This window comes from Rhinopithecus roxellana, chromosome 17 (assembly GCF_007565055.1).
Source record: "Rhinopithecus roxellana isolate Shanxi Qingling chromosome 17, ASM756505v1, whole genome shotgun sequence".
Taxonomy (NCBI): domain Eukaryota; kingdom Metazoa; phylum Chordata; class Mammalia; order Primates; family Cercopithecidae; genus Rhinopithecus; species Rhinopithecus roxellana.
This window is the reverse complement of record NC_044565.1, coordinates 100,932,536-100,945,057: the sequence shown is the minus strand read 5'-3', so window position 1 is coordinate 100,945,057 and position 12,522 is coordinate 100,932,536. Positions and strand designations below refer to the sequence as shown.

The window sequence follows — 12,522 nt, the reverse complement described above, 5'->3', positions numbered from 1 at the left end:
CACACAGAGTCCCTACTGGGGCACTGCCTAGTGGAGCTGTGAGATGAGAGACACCGTCCTCCAGACCCCAGAATGGTAGATCCACCAACAGCTTGCACCATGTGCCTGGAAAAGCTGCAGGCACTCAACACCAGCCGTGAAAGCAGCCAGGAGGGAGGCTGTACCCTGCAAAGACATAGGGGCAGAGCTGCTCAAGACCATGAGAACCCACTTCTTGCATCAGCATGACCTGGATGTGAGACCTGGAGTCAAAGGAGATTATTTTGCAACTTTAAAATTTGACTGCCCTGCTGGATTTCGGACTTGCACGGGCCCTGTAACCCCTTTATTTTGGCCAATTTCTCCCATTTGGAATGGCTGTACCCCTGTTGTATCTAGGAAGTAACTAGCTTGCTTTTGATTTTACAGGCTAATAGGTGGAAGGGACTTGCCTTGTCTCAGATGAGACTTTGTACTGTGGACTTTGGGTTAATGCTGAAAAGTGTTAAGACTTTGGGGGACTGTTAGGAAGGCGTGATTGGTTTTGAAATGTGAGGACATGAGATTTGGAGGGGCCAGGGGCAGAATGATATGATTTGGCTGTGTCCCCACCCAAATCTCAGCTTGAAATTGTATCTCCCAGAATTCCCACGTGTTGTGGGAGGGACCCAGGGGGAGGTAATTGAATCATCGGGGCCAGTCTTTCCTGTGCTATTCTCGTGATAGTGAATAAATTTCACAAGATCTGATGGTTTATCAGGGGTTTCTGCTTTTGCTTCTTCCTCATTTTCTCTTGCCGACACGTAAGAAGCACCTTTCGCCTCCCGCCATGATCCTGAGGCCTCCCCAGCCATGTGGAACTGTAAGTCCAAGTACTCTTTTTCTTCCCAGTCTCGGGTATGTCTTTATCAGCAGCATCAAAACAGACTAATACAGATGCTTTAAGCAAGCCCTTGTCCAATAAGGTATTTAATAGCACTTAGGGACTATTAGATGTCCCATTTCTCTTCTCTTTCATTTCTCTTATCTCTTCTCACCCCAGTGTAACAAATTGCTACAGGTTTTTACCAAAATGCTGCAGCAGTAGTTGGAAATGAGTTATTTTGCATTACTAAAGTGTTCAATCACATTATCACGGGTCACATGTGCATATAACCAGGAGATGGCCAAATAACATCTATTGCAGTGATTTTGCAAATTCAGCATAGTCAATGTATCCATCATTGTTCTTGTCATCATCTCTCAAAACACCATCTATTATGTTAATCAGTTCATCTTCGCTCATTAGTGGTGCCTGTTCACTCCCTTCCTACAAAATACAAATTAAACAATGATGAGTTGCACATTTTACCAGAAGTGCTTAGCTAATGTCCAAAATATCCATGTTCTTTCATGGGCAGTGTTTATTAAAAAAAAAAAAGAAAAACAAAACAAATGTCCACGCTCATATGTGTCCAAAAACTTTCAATGGAGTATGGGGTGACTTCTAGGAATATATATATACACACACACATATATATACATATATATATATATAGAGAGAGAGAGAGAGAGAGAGTATATATTATTGAGTCAATTTATAATAATCCAGTTGAGAAATTACATTTGTCAGATAAAAGAAGGCCCTTCGAAATAGGTTTTTGCTTATTTGTTTCATTACGGCTCATTCTTTTTTAATTGGAAAAGTGCCAGTCCTCCTGAGGGTCAGTTCTGTGCACAAATTTGCCTGATAAAATAGAAATAGTGACGAACTGGACAACAAGTTGGCATCAAAACAAGAGGAAGAAGGCACTGCTGATCAGCAGAACCTGTTAAGATCTTTGAGGAGAAAGTATTTCCCATGCTCCAAGACCAGGGATAGTGGGCTGAGGCCGCTCACATCCTTGGCTGGTTCTTCCTTTGTCACATCTCCCACATTCACCCTTCCCTTTCCTATCACCACCACCATCCTCATCTGCCAGGACTGCCGAGCGCTAATTCCTCCGCCTAATATTAGTCTCTCCTCATGTCCTTCAGTGTGTCTCCCACAGCCAAGGATCTTCCCTAAACAATGCCATTCTCCTGGGTAAAACCGTTCATGCTCCCTGCTGCCTTCAAACCTCACCTGCACTCCTAGCAGCCAATGTAACCCCACCCATCTGGCTAACTTTGCCTTGCTTCCTCTCTATAGAGGGCAGTGTGGCAGAAGGGGAATGACATTAAACATGGAGGCACAAGGATTTGTTTTTTTTTTGGAGACAGGGTCTGACTCTGTCACCCAGGCTGGAGTCCAAAAGCATGATCACAGCTCACTGCAGCCTCAACCTCCCAGGCTCAGGTGTTCCTCCAGACTACCCTCCCACCCCCTGTCACCCCAGCAGCTGTGACTATAGGCGAGCATCACTATGCCCAGCTAATTTTTGTAGAGATGGGATATCGCCATGCTGCCCAGGTTGGTCTTGAACTCCTGGGCTCAAGCGATCCTCCTGCCTCAACCTCCCAAAGTGCTGGGATAACAAGCATGAGCCACTGTGCTTAGCCTGGCACAAGATCTTGATTTCAGTTTCCTCACCTAGAAAACAGGAGGGTTTTGTTTGTTTTTTGTTTTCTGAGACAGGGTCTCGCTCTATTGCCCAGGCTGGAGTTCAGTGGCAAGATTGCAGCCTCAACCTCTCAGGCTCAAGTGATCCTCCTACTTCAGCCTCATGAGTAGCTGGGACTATGGGCACGTGCCACTGAAAATGAAAGTATTAACAATGCCTGCCACTGCCTACTCAAGATGTTGCAAAGATCCAATGAGGTCTCTAACCTACTTGAAAGTGCTTCAGAAACTTTGGAGCACTGTACAGTATCACATAGCCCTCAAATACTGCCACGTCCCTGAATCCCTTGGTCTCAATTCACCATTCTTCCCAAATGGAATAACTTCTCCCTTGCTCTGCAGTTTGAATGCGGTCTGTCTTTTAGGCACTAACTCTCATACTCTGGTGTGTATCAGAAATGCTTGTAGCACTTAAAGATACAAATGCCCAGCCCTGGGACTTCTGCCTCAGCAAGTTATCCTTTTCCGGAAGGATCGCTGAACAGAAAGAGGCAGAACACAGAAGAGAAAGCAGCAGCAGCACCTTTTTTTCTTTTCTTTTTCTTTTTTTGAGACAAGGCGTCGCTCTGTTGCCCAGGCTGAAGTGCAGTGGCATGATTATGGCTCACTATAGCCTCGACATCCTGGACTCAAGCAATCCTCCCACCTTAGCCACCTGAGTACCTGGAACTACAGGCATGTGCTACCAGGCCTGGCTAATTTTTTAATTTTTGTTTTGTTTGTTTTGTAGAGAGAGGGTCTCACTATAGTGCCAAGGCTGGTCTTGAACTCCTGGCTCAAGTGATCCACTTTGGCCTCCCAAAGTGCTGGGATTACAGATGTGAGCCACCATGCCCAGTGGAGAAGCAGCACTCTTGGCACATAAGGACAACACAAGTCAACAAGACGGGGGACCAAATTAACAAAGGGAGGCCTTTCTGTGATATAGCCCCCCAAGGCACCGCCACACCTACCTCCTTATGGACATGAGTGATGGCTGTGGAGAGTTCTAAGCCATCAAGCAAATTATTGCCATCATAATCATGCATTTTGAAGTAATGGAGCTGCAGTTCTTGTGGTGACATCTCCGCCTCTGGTTTGTTGATGACACCTTCTAGATGCTCCATGATATGCCTAAAAATCAACAGTCAGGTTCAGGCCAATTGGCAGAGACACTGGGATCACGCTGAAATCTTAAGGACTCTGAAAAGTTCAAGTTGTTAAACTTCCTCCAGCTCAGAAAAACAAACACCAACAGTGGCAGACCACACTCGAGGATTACATAGAGATAGACAGACAGGGCCTTGACAGGAGCAGGGAAAGTCAAACAGACTATCTGTTATGCTGGCAGGATTAGGGTGTTCTTTCCCCTTTATTATTAAAACTTTGTTATAACATTTTCAGGCCACCAATTTAAAAATATGTCTTTTAAAACAATTTTTTTTTTTTTTTTTTGAGATAGGGACTCACTCTGCCACCCAGGCTGGAGTGCACGAGCATGATCTCGGCTCACTGTAGCCTCAACTTCCCAAGTTCAGGTGACTCTCCCACTTTAGCCCCCCAAGCAGCTGGGACCATAGGCATGTACTGCCACACCCAGCTAATTTTTTAATTTTTTAGTAGAGACAGGGTTTCCCTATATTGCCTAGGCTGGTCTCGAATTCCTGGGCTCAAGCAATCCACCTGCCTCAGCCTCCCAAAGCACTGGGATTACAGGTGTGAGCCACCGCACCCAACCTTAAAAACAAAGGATAACTGAGTATAATGCATGAGGCTAACTGGTGCAAGACAAAAGCTGCAAGAAATGATTCAATGTTTGAACGTGTTGATTAAAAAAAGGTCTTGTTATAGTCAAGAAACCTTAGCTATTTTCTGAATTCTGCTACTACGACTGTGTATGTGTACCTGTGTGTCTATTTGTATGTGTGTGTGTGTCTGTCTGTGGTGAAAAAAGGAGAGACTGGATTCAGACAAGTAATTTATCCCATTTGGGCCTAAAGATCTTCCACCTGTGATACAATGATGAACAAAGAATACCTGACTTATAGGTGGCAATAAGGAATAAGAATCATCCTCGAAGAATGTCAAGGAGCCATAGAAACAGGAAGAAGGAAAGGAGGACTGAGCATGCCCTTGCTGCTGGCTCAGCTGCAGATGAGGAAGGTCCCTGGACCACAGCCCGGGCTGAATACGTACTCTTGGTCGTGCACTGTGTTCTTATCCAGGCCCATGCTGCCGGGTTGGGAGAAGCTGGCTGCAGGCTCCTCAGCCCTGGCGCCTGGGGCACAAAAGGCCCAGAGCAGGCTACACAGGAAGGGGGTTCTGAGCAGGGATCTCATGGTCATCAATATCTGTGAGACGGGAAACAAACAAGAGGAAGGCAGAGCATCAGAGCCAAGGTTTCGTTCAGGGCTTGACATGGCATGATCCTGGGAAACCTGATGAAGCAGTGAGGTTAGGAAGACAGCTTGTCAAACAGGGCCCAATGCCAGCTCTGCTTTGAGACTACAGGATGACCCTGGGCACTCCAAGTCACTCAAATGGCAAGGGAAGGCTCATGAGGTTTCCTGAAGTGCCTGCAGAGTGCCAAGCAACACGTGAAAGCTTGAAGGGACTGGAAGATTATTCCTGCCTCTCAGAAGCTACAGTCCACTGAAAGAAATATTTTCTACCAAGAGCACCAGGAAAGGCAGCCAGCAAGTTATACCAGAATATCAGAGAAAGAGAAAACCCTCTAGGAGTTCAGGGGAAGAAATCTCCTCCGGGTAAAGGAAAATCAAAAAAGGCTGATTGAAGTGACACTGCAGCTGGGTCTGGACAGATATGCAGGGACTGAAGGACCACAGGAATGGTGGGAGCAGAGTGGCAGGTGCCCACAAGCGGGAAAGAAACTACAAGTAGTTCAGCTGGGCTGCAGCCTAGAGGGTAGGAAGCTGACAGGACAGAGGTGGCTCCAAGGGCTAGACAGGCTGCATTGGACATGGCTTTGCACCCTAGGCCAGGGCTTGACATCTCCTGCAGAGAAAGAGGACAGTCACAATTCGTGAATGGGAGGTAAGATCAGAGCTTGGTTTCAGAATGACTCATCTGAAGGCACAGTGGGGAAGGCATGAAGTGGCAAAAGCAAGACTAGAGGCAGAAGCATGGTAGCCAAGGGAAGTGGTAAGGCAGGTCAGATCAAGGTCTGCGGCAGTGGACAAGGAGAACACCTTAACTCCTCCTTCTGTACCTCCTGGTCGGTGACAGTGGCAAGTAACTTAACCACGGTGAGCAGGCACTGGAAAGGGAAGTTATGGAGAAATCAGGATTCTATCGGGAACTCCCAGGGTTTGCCACACTTGGAATTTTGGTCAATAAAATGACACAGTCAGCTACAGAGCAAGTTCTCAGAGGGCAGGGAGAACTTTAATCCCACCAGTATTACCTGCCAAGAGTCAGGCAGGCCTTTAATAATTGTTGATTCAATGGAAAGTCTTGGTCTGTCCTACGGCTGACAGACTGACCTCAAAAAGGAAGGTGAAGGGCAGCCAGGTGACCTACATACAAAAACAAAAGACCTGACCAAACACTCGCTTCCCAAAAGGCAAAACAGATTCTGCTAGATAACAAGGCCAGGGATTTCTAATAGGCCAATTGTAGTTCACAGCCCCAAACCAACAGTGGTAAAGACAAACCATAAGGCACTGGTCATCCCCTTACACACGCTACACACAGGGCTCAGCTCCGAAGCTGCAGCTGTCTCTGTGCCTGGGGCTGGGAGGTAGAGGTGTTATAGCCCCTCTTACCCATCCTAAAAGGCTCTCAGGGCAGAAGCCTGAGAGTGTGAGTGTGCCACCCTACAACACTTAGAAAAATTTCCCAAATCCATTTTTCCCATTACCAGTATTGCTTCCCATGGCCCCCTCCTTAAAGGGGACAATGGTCACTGTGATGTCTAACTTACAGGATAGGCCAGGCATGGTGGCTCATACCTATAATCCCAGCACTTTGGGAGGCTGAGGCAGGAGGATCACTTGAGGCCAGGAGTTTGAGATCAGCCTGGACAACACAGCGAGACCCCATCTCTACAAAAAATAAAAAATTAGCTGAGCGTAGCAGTGCACCCCTATAGTCCCAGCCACTCAGGAGGCTGAGATGGGAAGATTGCTTGAGCCCAGTTCAAGGTTGTAGTACACTCCAGCCTGGGTAACAGAATGAGACCCTGTCCCCCACCACCAAAAAAAGGAAGAAACTTCCAAGATGCTAAAAAGCACCTAGAATCTAGTCTGCTACTAAACAGTGACATCGAAATGCAATCTGTCTCAGAATTTTTATTTTTTAATTTTTATTTTTTTGAGATGGAGTCTTGCTCTGTCGCCAGGCTGAGTGGCCCAACCTTGGCTCACTGCAACCTCCGCCTCCCAGGTTCAAGCAATTCTCCTGCCTCAGCCTCCAGAGTAGCTGGGATTACAGGTGTGTGTCACCACGTCCAGCTTGGCCAGGCTGATCTCGAACTCCAGACCTCAGGTGATCCACCCGCCTTGGGCTCCCAAAGTGCTGGGATTACAGGCATGAGCTACCTTGCCTGGCCATCTCAGACCTTTCATACCCGTAGTTTTAAAAAAAAAAAAAAAAGCAATCTGTCATATGTAATGGAAAGAATGCTCAATATATATTGAATAAAAAAGAACAGGCTGCAAAAAAGCTATAAATAATATACTTTTGTAAAATAAAAATGTATATTTCATACACAAACTAATAACAAAGATTATCTTGAGATATGAGATAAGAATTGTCATTTTCGGCCGGGCGTGGTGGCTCACGCCTGTAATCCCAGCACTTTGGGAGGCCAAGGAGGGGGGATCATGAGGTCAGGAGATTGAGACCATCCTGGCTAACACAGTGAAACCCCATCTCTACTAAAAATACAAAAATAAAAACTAGCTGGGCGTGGTGGCAGGGGCCTGTAGTCCCAGCTACTCGGGAGGCTGGGGCAGGAGAAAGGCGTGAACCAGGGAGGCGGAACTTGCAGTGAGCCGAGATCACTACATTTTTTTATGAATATGTATTCAATGTAATCTATCCCATAATTTTGTCCCAATACTATATGGATGGGATACAAAAGGAGTTTCCGCTTAATTCTTATCTCCAGAAAATAATTTAGAAACAGTCAGAAACGACACTTCCAATTTTACCAAATAAAAGTGCCCAGACCTTGGCCAGGCACAGTGGCTCAGGTCTATGATCCCAGTACTTTGGAAGGCCGAGGCAGGCAGATCACTTGAGGTCAGGAGTTTGAGACCGGCCTGGCCAACACAGTGAAACCCGTCTCTACTAAAAATACAAAAAAAATTTGCCGGGCATGGTGGCGTGCACCTGTAATCCCAGCTATTTGGGAGGCTGAGGCACAAGAATTGCTTGAACCCAGGAGACAGAGGAGACAGAGGTTGCTGTGAGCCAAGATCACACCACTGCACTCCAACCTGGGCAACAGAATGAGACTGTCTCAAAAAAATAAAAAAAAAAAGTGTCCAGACCCTGATAAGGCCACTGCCAGAAAGGCCACTGCCAGAAAACAAGGCTTCAGGTAACTCCTAGCAGTGACTGCCCACGCCATAGCAGAACAACTTGTTCTGACCACACATCTTAGAGTTCTGGGACAGGAAGGATCAGAGAAGGGAATCCAGCTCCTCCTAAGCCTTTTAGACTCATTTACATCAAATGTCTCTTCCTCTAGTGAGGCCTTTCCAAGTCTAGAGTAGGTATTCTTCCTGCAGGCTCCCAAGTGCTTCCGTTCAGAATGCTCCTGTCCACAGGTGATGATAGCTGCAAAAGAATTCTTTTTTTTTTTCTTTTGTTTTCTTGTGTGTTAATGAATTTTTTTTTTTTTTTTTTTTTTTTTTTTTTTTTTTTTTTTTTTTGGAGACGGAGTCTTGCTCTGCCGCCCAGGCTGGAGTGCAGTGGCCGGCTCTCAGCTCACTGCAAGCTCCGCCTCCCGGGTTGACGCCATTCTCCTGTCTCAGCCTCCCGAGTAGCTGGGACTACTGGCGCCCGCCTCGTCGCCCGGCTAGTTTTTTGTATTTTTTAGTAGAGACGGGGTTTCACCGTATTAGCCAGGATGGTCTCGATCTCCTGACCTCATGATCCGCCCGTCTCGGCCTCCCAAAGTGCTGGGTTTACAGGCTTGAGCCACCGCGCCCGGCCGTGTTAATGAATTCTTGAAAAACTGGCTGATTACTTGTCAGTGCCCCTTGCTGGATGGGCTTCGAGAGGACTTGGACTGAATCCACATTCCTAGTATAAGGCACAGTGCCTGGAACAGAAGCTGCTGGTTCTTAGCCTGTGTGCCATGGTCCTTGGGGAGCTGGGGGGACCACCTTTGCAGATATGCTGCCAATTTTTAATGTCACTGTAACTGAAGATGAAACTTTTCTTTTGGAGATATCTATCATGGAACCTATGGCACCATTTCCTCCAACTATGTGATTGGATGCTTAACATATCCATTTGGGGTGTGTGTGTTGGGGGCAGGGGAAATTCTATTTAGATAACGCCAAAAAGCAACTAAGTGATTAATAATATAGTAACTATGAGTCCAAATTATCCCTTCTTTAAGGGAGGCAGGATAAAGGCCAAGAACCACTGATTTTTGAACTTGTCTCATTTTGGTTTGGTGTTGCAGGTTTCTAACCATTGGAATGTAACAAAAGCCAAATCGATAAACATACAGAAAAAAAATTCCTCCAAGCGGTACATTGAAAACAGGAAATCAGGCTGGGCATGGTGGCTCATGCCTGTAATCTTAATACTTTGAGAGTCTGAGGCAAGTGAATCACTTGAGCCCAGGAGTTCAAGACCAGCCTGGACAACATGGCGAGACTCCTTCTCTAATCAAAAAAAAGAAAGAAAAAAAAGAGAGAGGAAGAAAGGAAGGAAGGCAGGCAAGGGAGGAAAAGATAGAAAACATGGAATCTAACTGCCATATAACGAATTAAACTGCTGACAGTCAAAAGAAACCATAAGCAACTCCCTCTGCCCAAATAGGAGGTTGCATCATCCACGCTCTAACTACTTAGCTCAAAGCCATGGGCAAACAGCCTGAAGATAAGCCCCAGCTCATTGGCCTTCTTTAGGAAACTATAAAGGCCAGGCTGAAGAAAAATACAAGGGAGGAGAGATTTCTGCAAAGGGACTTTAGAGCACAACCCATACCTTGAGACAGCCCTCACAAGGCGCAGCCTCAGTCCTGGGAGGGCAGTGCTGGACCATCAGCAGCAGTGCGCCTTCCAGTGCCTTGGCTGTTACAGTGCTCCCCTCCTGCTCTGCCAGCCTCTTCCTGGACCACAGCCTCCCCTCCTACTGGTTCCATCTGTCCATCTCCACCTTCCTTCCAGGACAGGTTCAAATGTCACCTCAGGATTCTTCCAGCCAACAACAATTGCTCTCTCATCCAACCTCACTCTGCAGCCTCTCACACTCATTTGACCTGAACATACGATCACAGGTTGTTCTCCTTTTCCATTTTTCTCTTTTTCTCCCTCTCTGAGAGTCAGGACCCTCGCTCCTCTGTCTCTCATTTACCCTATTGATTTCTGCTGAGCTGACCTGGCTCATGGTTGAATCAGGGCAGTGAGTCTTGGCACCTAGGTGTATGGTTCCCTATCCCACAGCAGATCTAGCCTAAGTTGGAACTTCCTTTGGGGCCCTCCAGTGGTTTGACCTGGCCCAACCCTTCCCTCCGGTTGTGTCATCAGTCCTATCAGCACTAAGAGTTTGGGGCCAGCCTTCCTGCCAGCAGCTAGTAGCAGCATCTCCCTCAGATCAGGGGCCCTTGGTTAAGAATTCAAACCCAAAGTAGCCACACTCACCAACATCCAGATATCCTGTATCCACAGCTAATACCAAAGAAAAACTGACCAGTACTTTCTCACTTACCCCTGTTATGGTCCTGGAACGAAGGCAAGAAAATAACCAACTTCCTAGGCTAAAGATACCTCTACACGGACTGAGGGTTGAGAATTGGCTCTGAAAAAGCAGGCATTTAATATTAATAACTTGGTCTATTTGTTCATCTAGGGAGCGCAAGGAGCACCCATGCTTCATTTATACATTTAATTACCGTACTAATAGCACAAGGTGCTGAAGATAGTAATATGACCTCAATAAACTCCTCTCACACAGATTACAACCTGGTAGAAAAGAGACACCAGCAGGCAGACACTCGTGGGGTACCACGAAATCACCAACTCACAACTGAAATAACACATGAAGGATAAGAAGGATTATTTCAACCAAAGGACAGTGCCTCAGACATTACGAACATATTGAAGGAACACGTAAACCCAGAAGGAACTTGTTCTGATCCAAGAACCAAAAAAGATACAGTATGGTTGAAGACACAGTAGTGTGGAGACAAATGAATCTAAAGTTAAAAGAAGACAAGTCTTGAAGGGCTTTGTAAGCTCTGTTCAAGAGCTTGGAAAAGCAATGAGAATCCAATGAAGGGTGGTAAGGGAATGGGGGGACGGTTCTGATGACATGATCAGATTTCTGTTTTAAGACCACAGCTCTAGCCTCTCTGTATAGTACAAACTACAAGGATGAAGAAGAGACGCAGGCATCATCAGGAAGACACCGAAGTAGTTCAGAGGAGAAAAGGTGGCCTGAACTAGGTAGGGTAGGGGGATGGGACTGGAGAATGAACGTATCCAAGACAGCTTTGCGAGGGATTAGATGTGGGTGGGTAAAGGAGTGCAGCAAGTGAGAATGATGCCCAATTCTGGCTTGGGCACCTGGGTGGATGGCACTGCCATGCCCAGAGAGGGACTACAATAGGAGATCAGCTTCCCCCGCCGGGCACGACGGGACCCGAGGTTTCCCCGAGAGGGAGATGGGGGAACAAGGAGCAGACGGAGAGTAACGCCTCCGGCCCGCTGCTTTTGGTCCGGGCCAGGAGCAGTGTCCACCCGACACAGCTGGTCCCACAGGACGATCCTGGGGCCCCCAGGGACCAGCGAAGGGGGCGGAGATCTGCCCAGTCGGCCCCGTCTGGCTCCAGAGCCCCGATGGGGCACAGGCTTCCGCCCCGGGAGACAGGCCGTCCTCCTAGCGGTTTAAGCGTCCCGAGACGGCCTGGGGGCCCAGCCCCCGCCCCTAGACAGCTCCAGCCTCTCATCTTGAGCCCAAGCCCCCAGCCCAAAGGAGAGGCGCCGGGATCCCGCCCACTGCGGACTGTGCGCTACTTCACTCACCCTTACGGTCCCCTAGGCAGACGCGAAGCCCTCCAACGTGAGCCTCACCAGCCCCCGTCCCCAGAACGCTCTTCCTCGGCTTCGCCCCGCCCCCACGACCTACCCTGCGCACGCGCGCTCCCTACCGCTCGCCCATTGGCGCCGCCAGGCCCCTCCCGCTGCGCGACGGCGGGCTATGAGGAAGGCTCTAGTGAGTCCACGTGTAATGGGCCCGCTCCCAGCACTGGCGGGACTGACGTAGTTCTACCTGCTTTCCCGAGGGCGACACTCGGCTCCACTCCAGTTGGGCCGCTGGACGCCCTAGGGGCCCGACAGGTTGCTAGGCAACCCCGGAAGCCCTCAGGAACGTAGTTCCACGTGCGACGTAGGATGGCGGATCCCGATGGGGCAGATTCCAAAGCCGGCTCCCAACTGCGCTCCGCCTCTCCTATACAGGGCCGTTGTTTCAGGTCTCTTGGTTCGTCCTGCAGCAAGTTGGGAAGAAAGATAATAGGAATGCTAATTCCTTCCTGATGAAATGACCAGAACACGCTGGAGCCGGCCTTGGACGCTACGTTTCAAGATTGGCCTGCTTCCAGCTTCTGCCAGCCCCAGTGCACAAGCTGCGGTAGCTGCTGTACCTGCTGTACCTGTTCGCTTCCACAGGAGTCCCAGCAAGACTATGCGACCCAGTTCAAATACCACTTTCCCTGTACCGTTCGTGAAATCAGCAGCTTTTGTCATTCAAGAGAGGACAAATTACTTAAAAACAGA

The 12,522-nt window shown here is 48.0% G+C and overlaps 1 protein-coding gene across 1 annotated transcript; it reads right to left on the bottom strand.

Moving 5' to 3' along the window:
* Positions 1 to 857: 857 nt before the first annotated feature.
* Positions 858 to 11,906, bottom strand: MCFD2 (multiple coagulation factor deficiency 2). Its single transcript, XM_010364297.2, has 4 exons — positions 11,770 to 11,906; positions 4,736 to 4,890; positions 3,514 to 3,673; positions 858 to 1,288 (listed from the first exon to the last, which is right to left on the bottom strand). The coding sequence occupies exons 2-4, from the start codon at positions 4,882 to 4,884 to the stop codon at positions 1,157 to 1,159; spliced, it is 441 nt and encodes a 146-aa protein (XP_010362599.1). The 5' UTR covers positions 4,885 to 4,890; positions 11,770 to 11,906; the 3' UTR covers positions 858 to 1,156.
* Between the last annotated feature and the right edge of the window lie 616 nt (positions 11,907 to 12,522).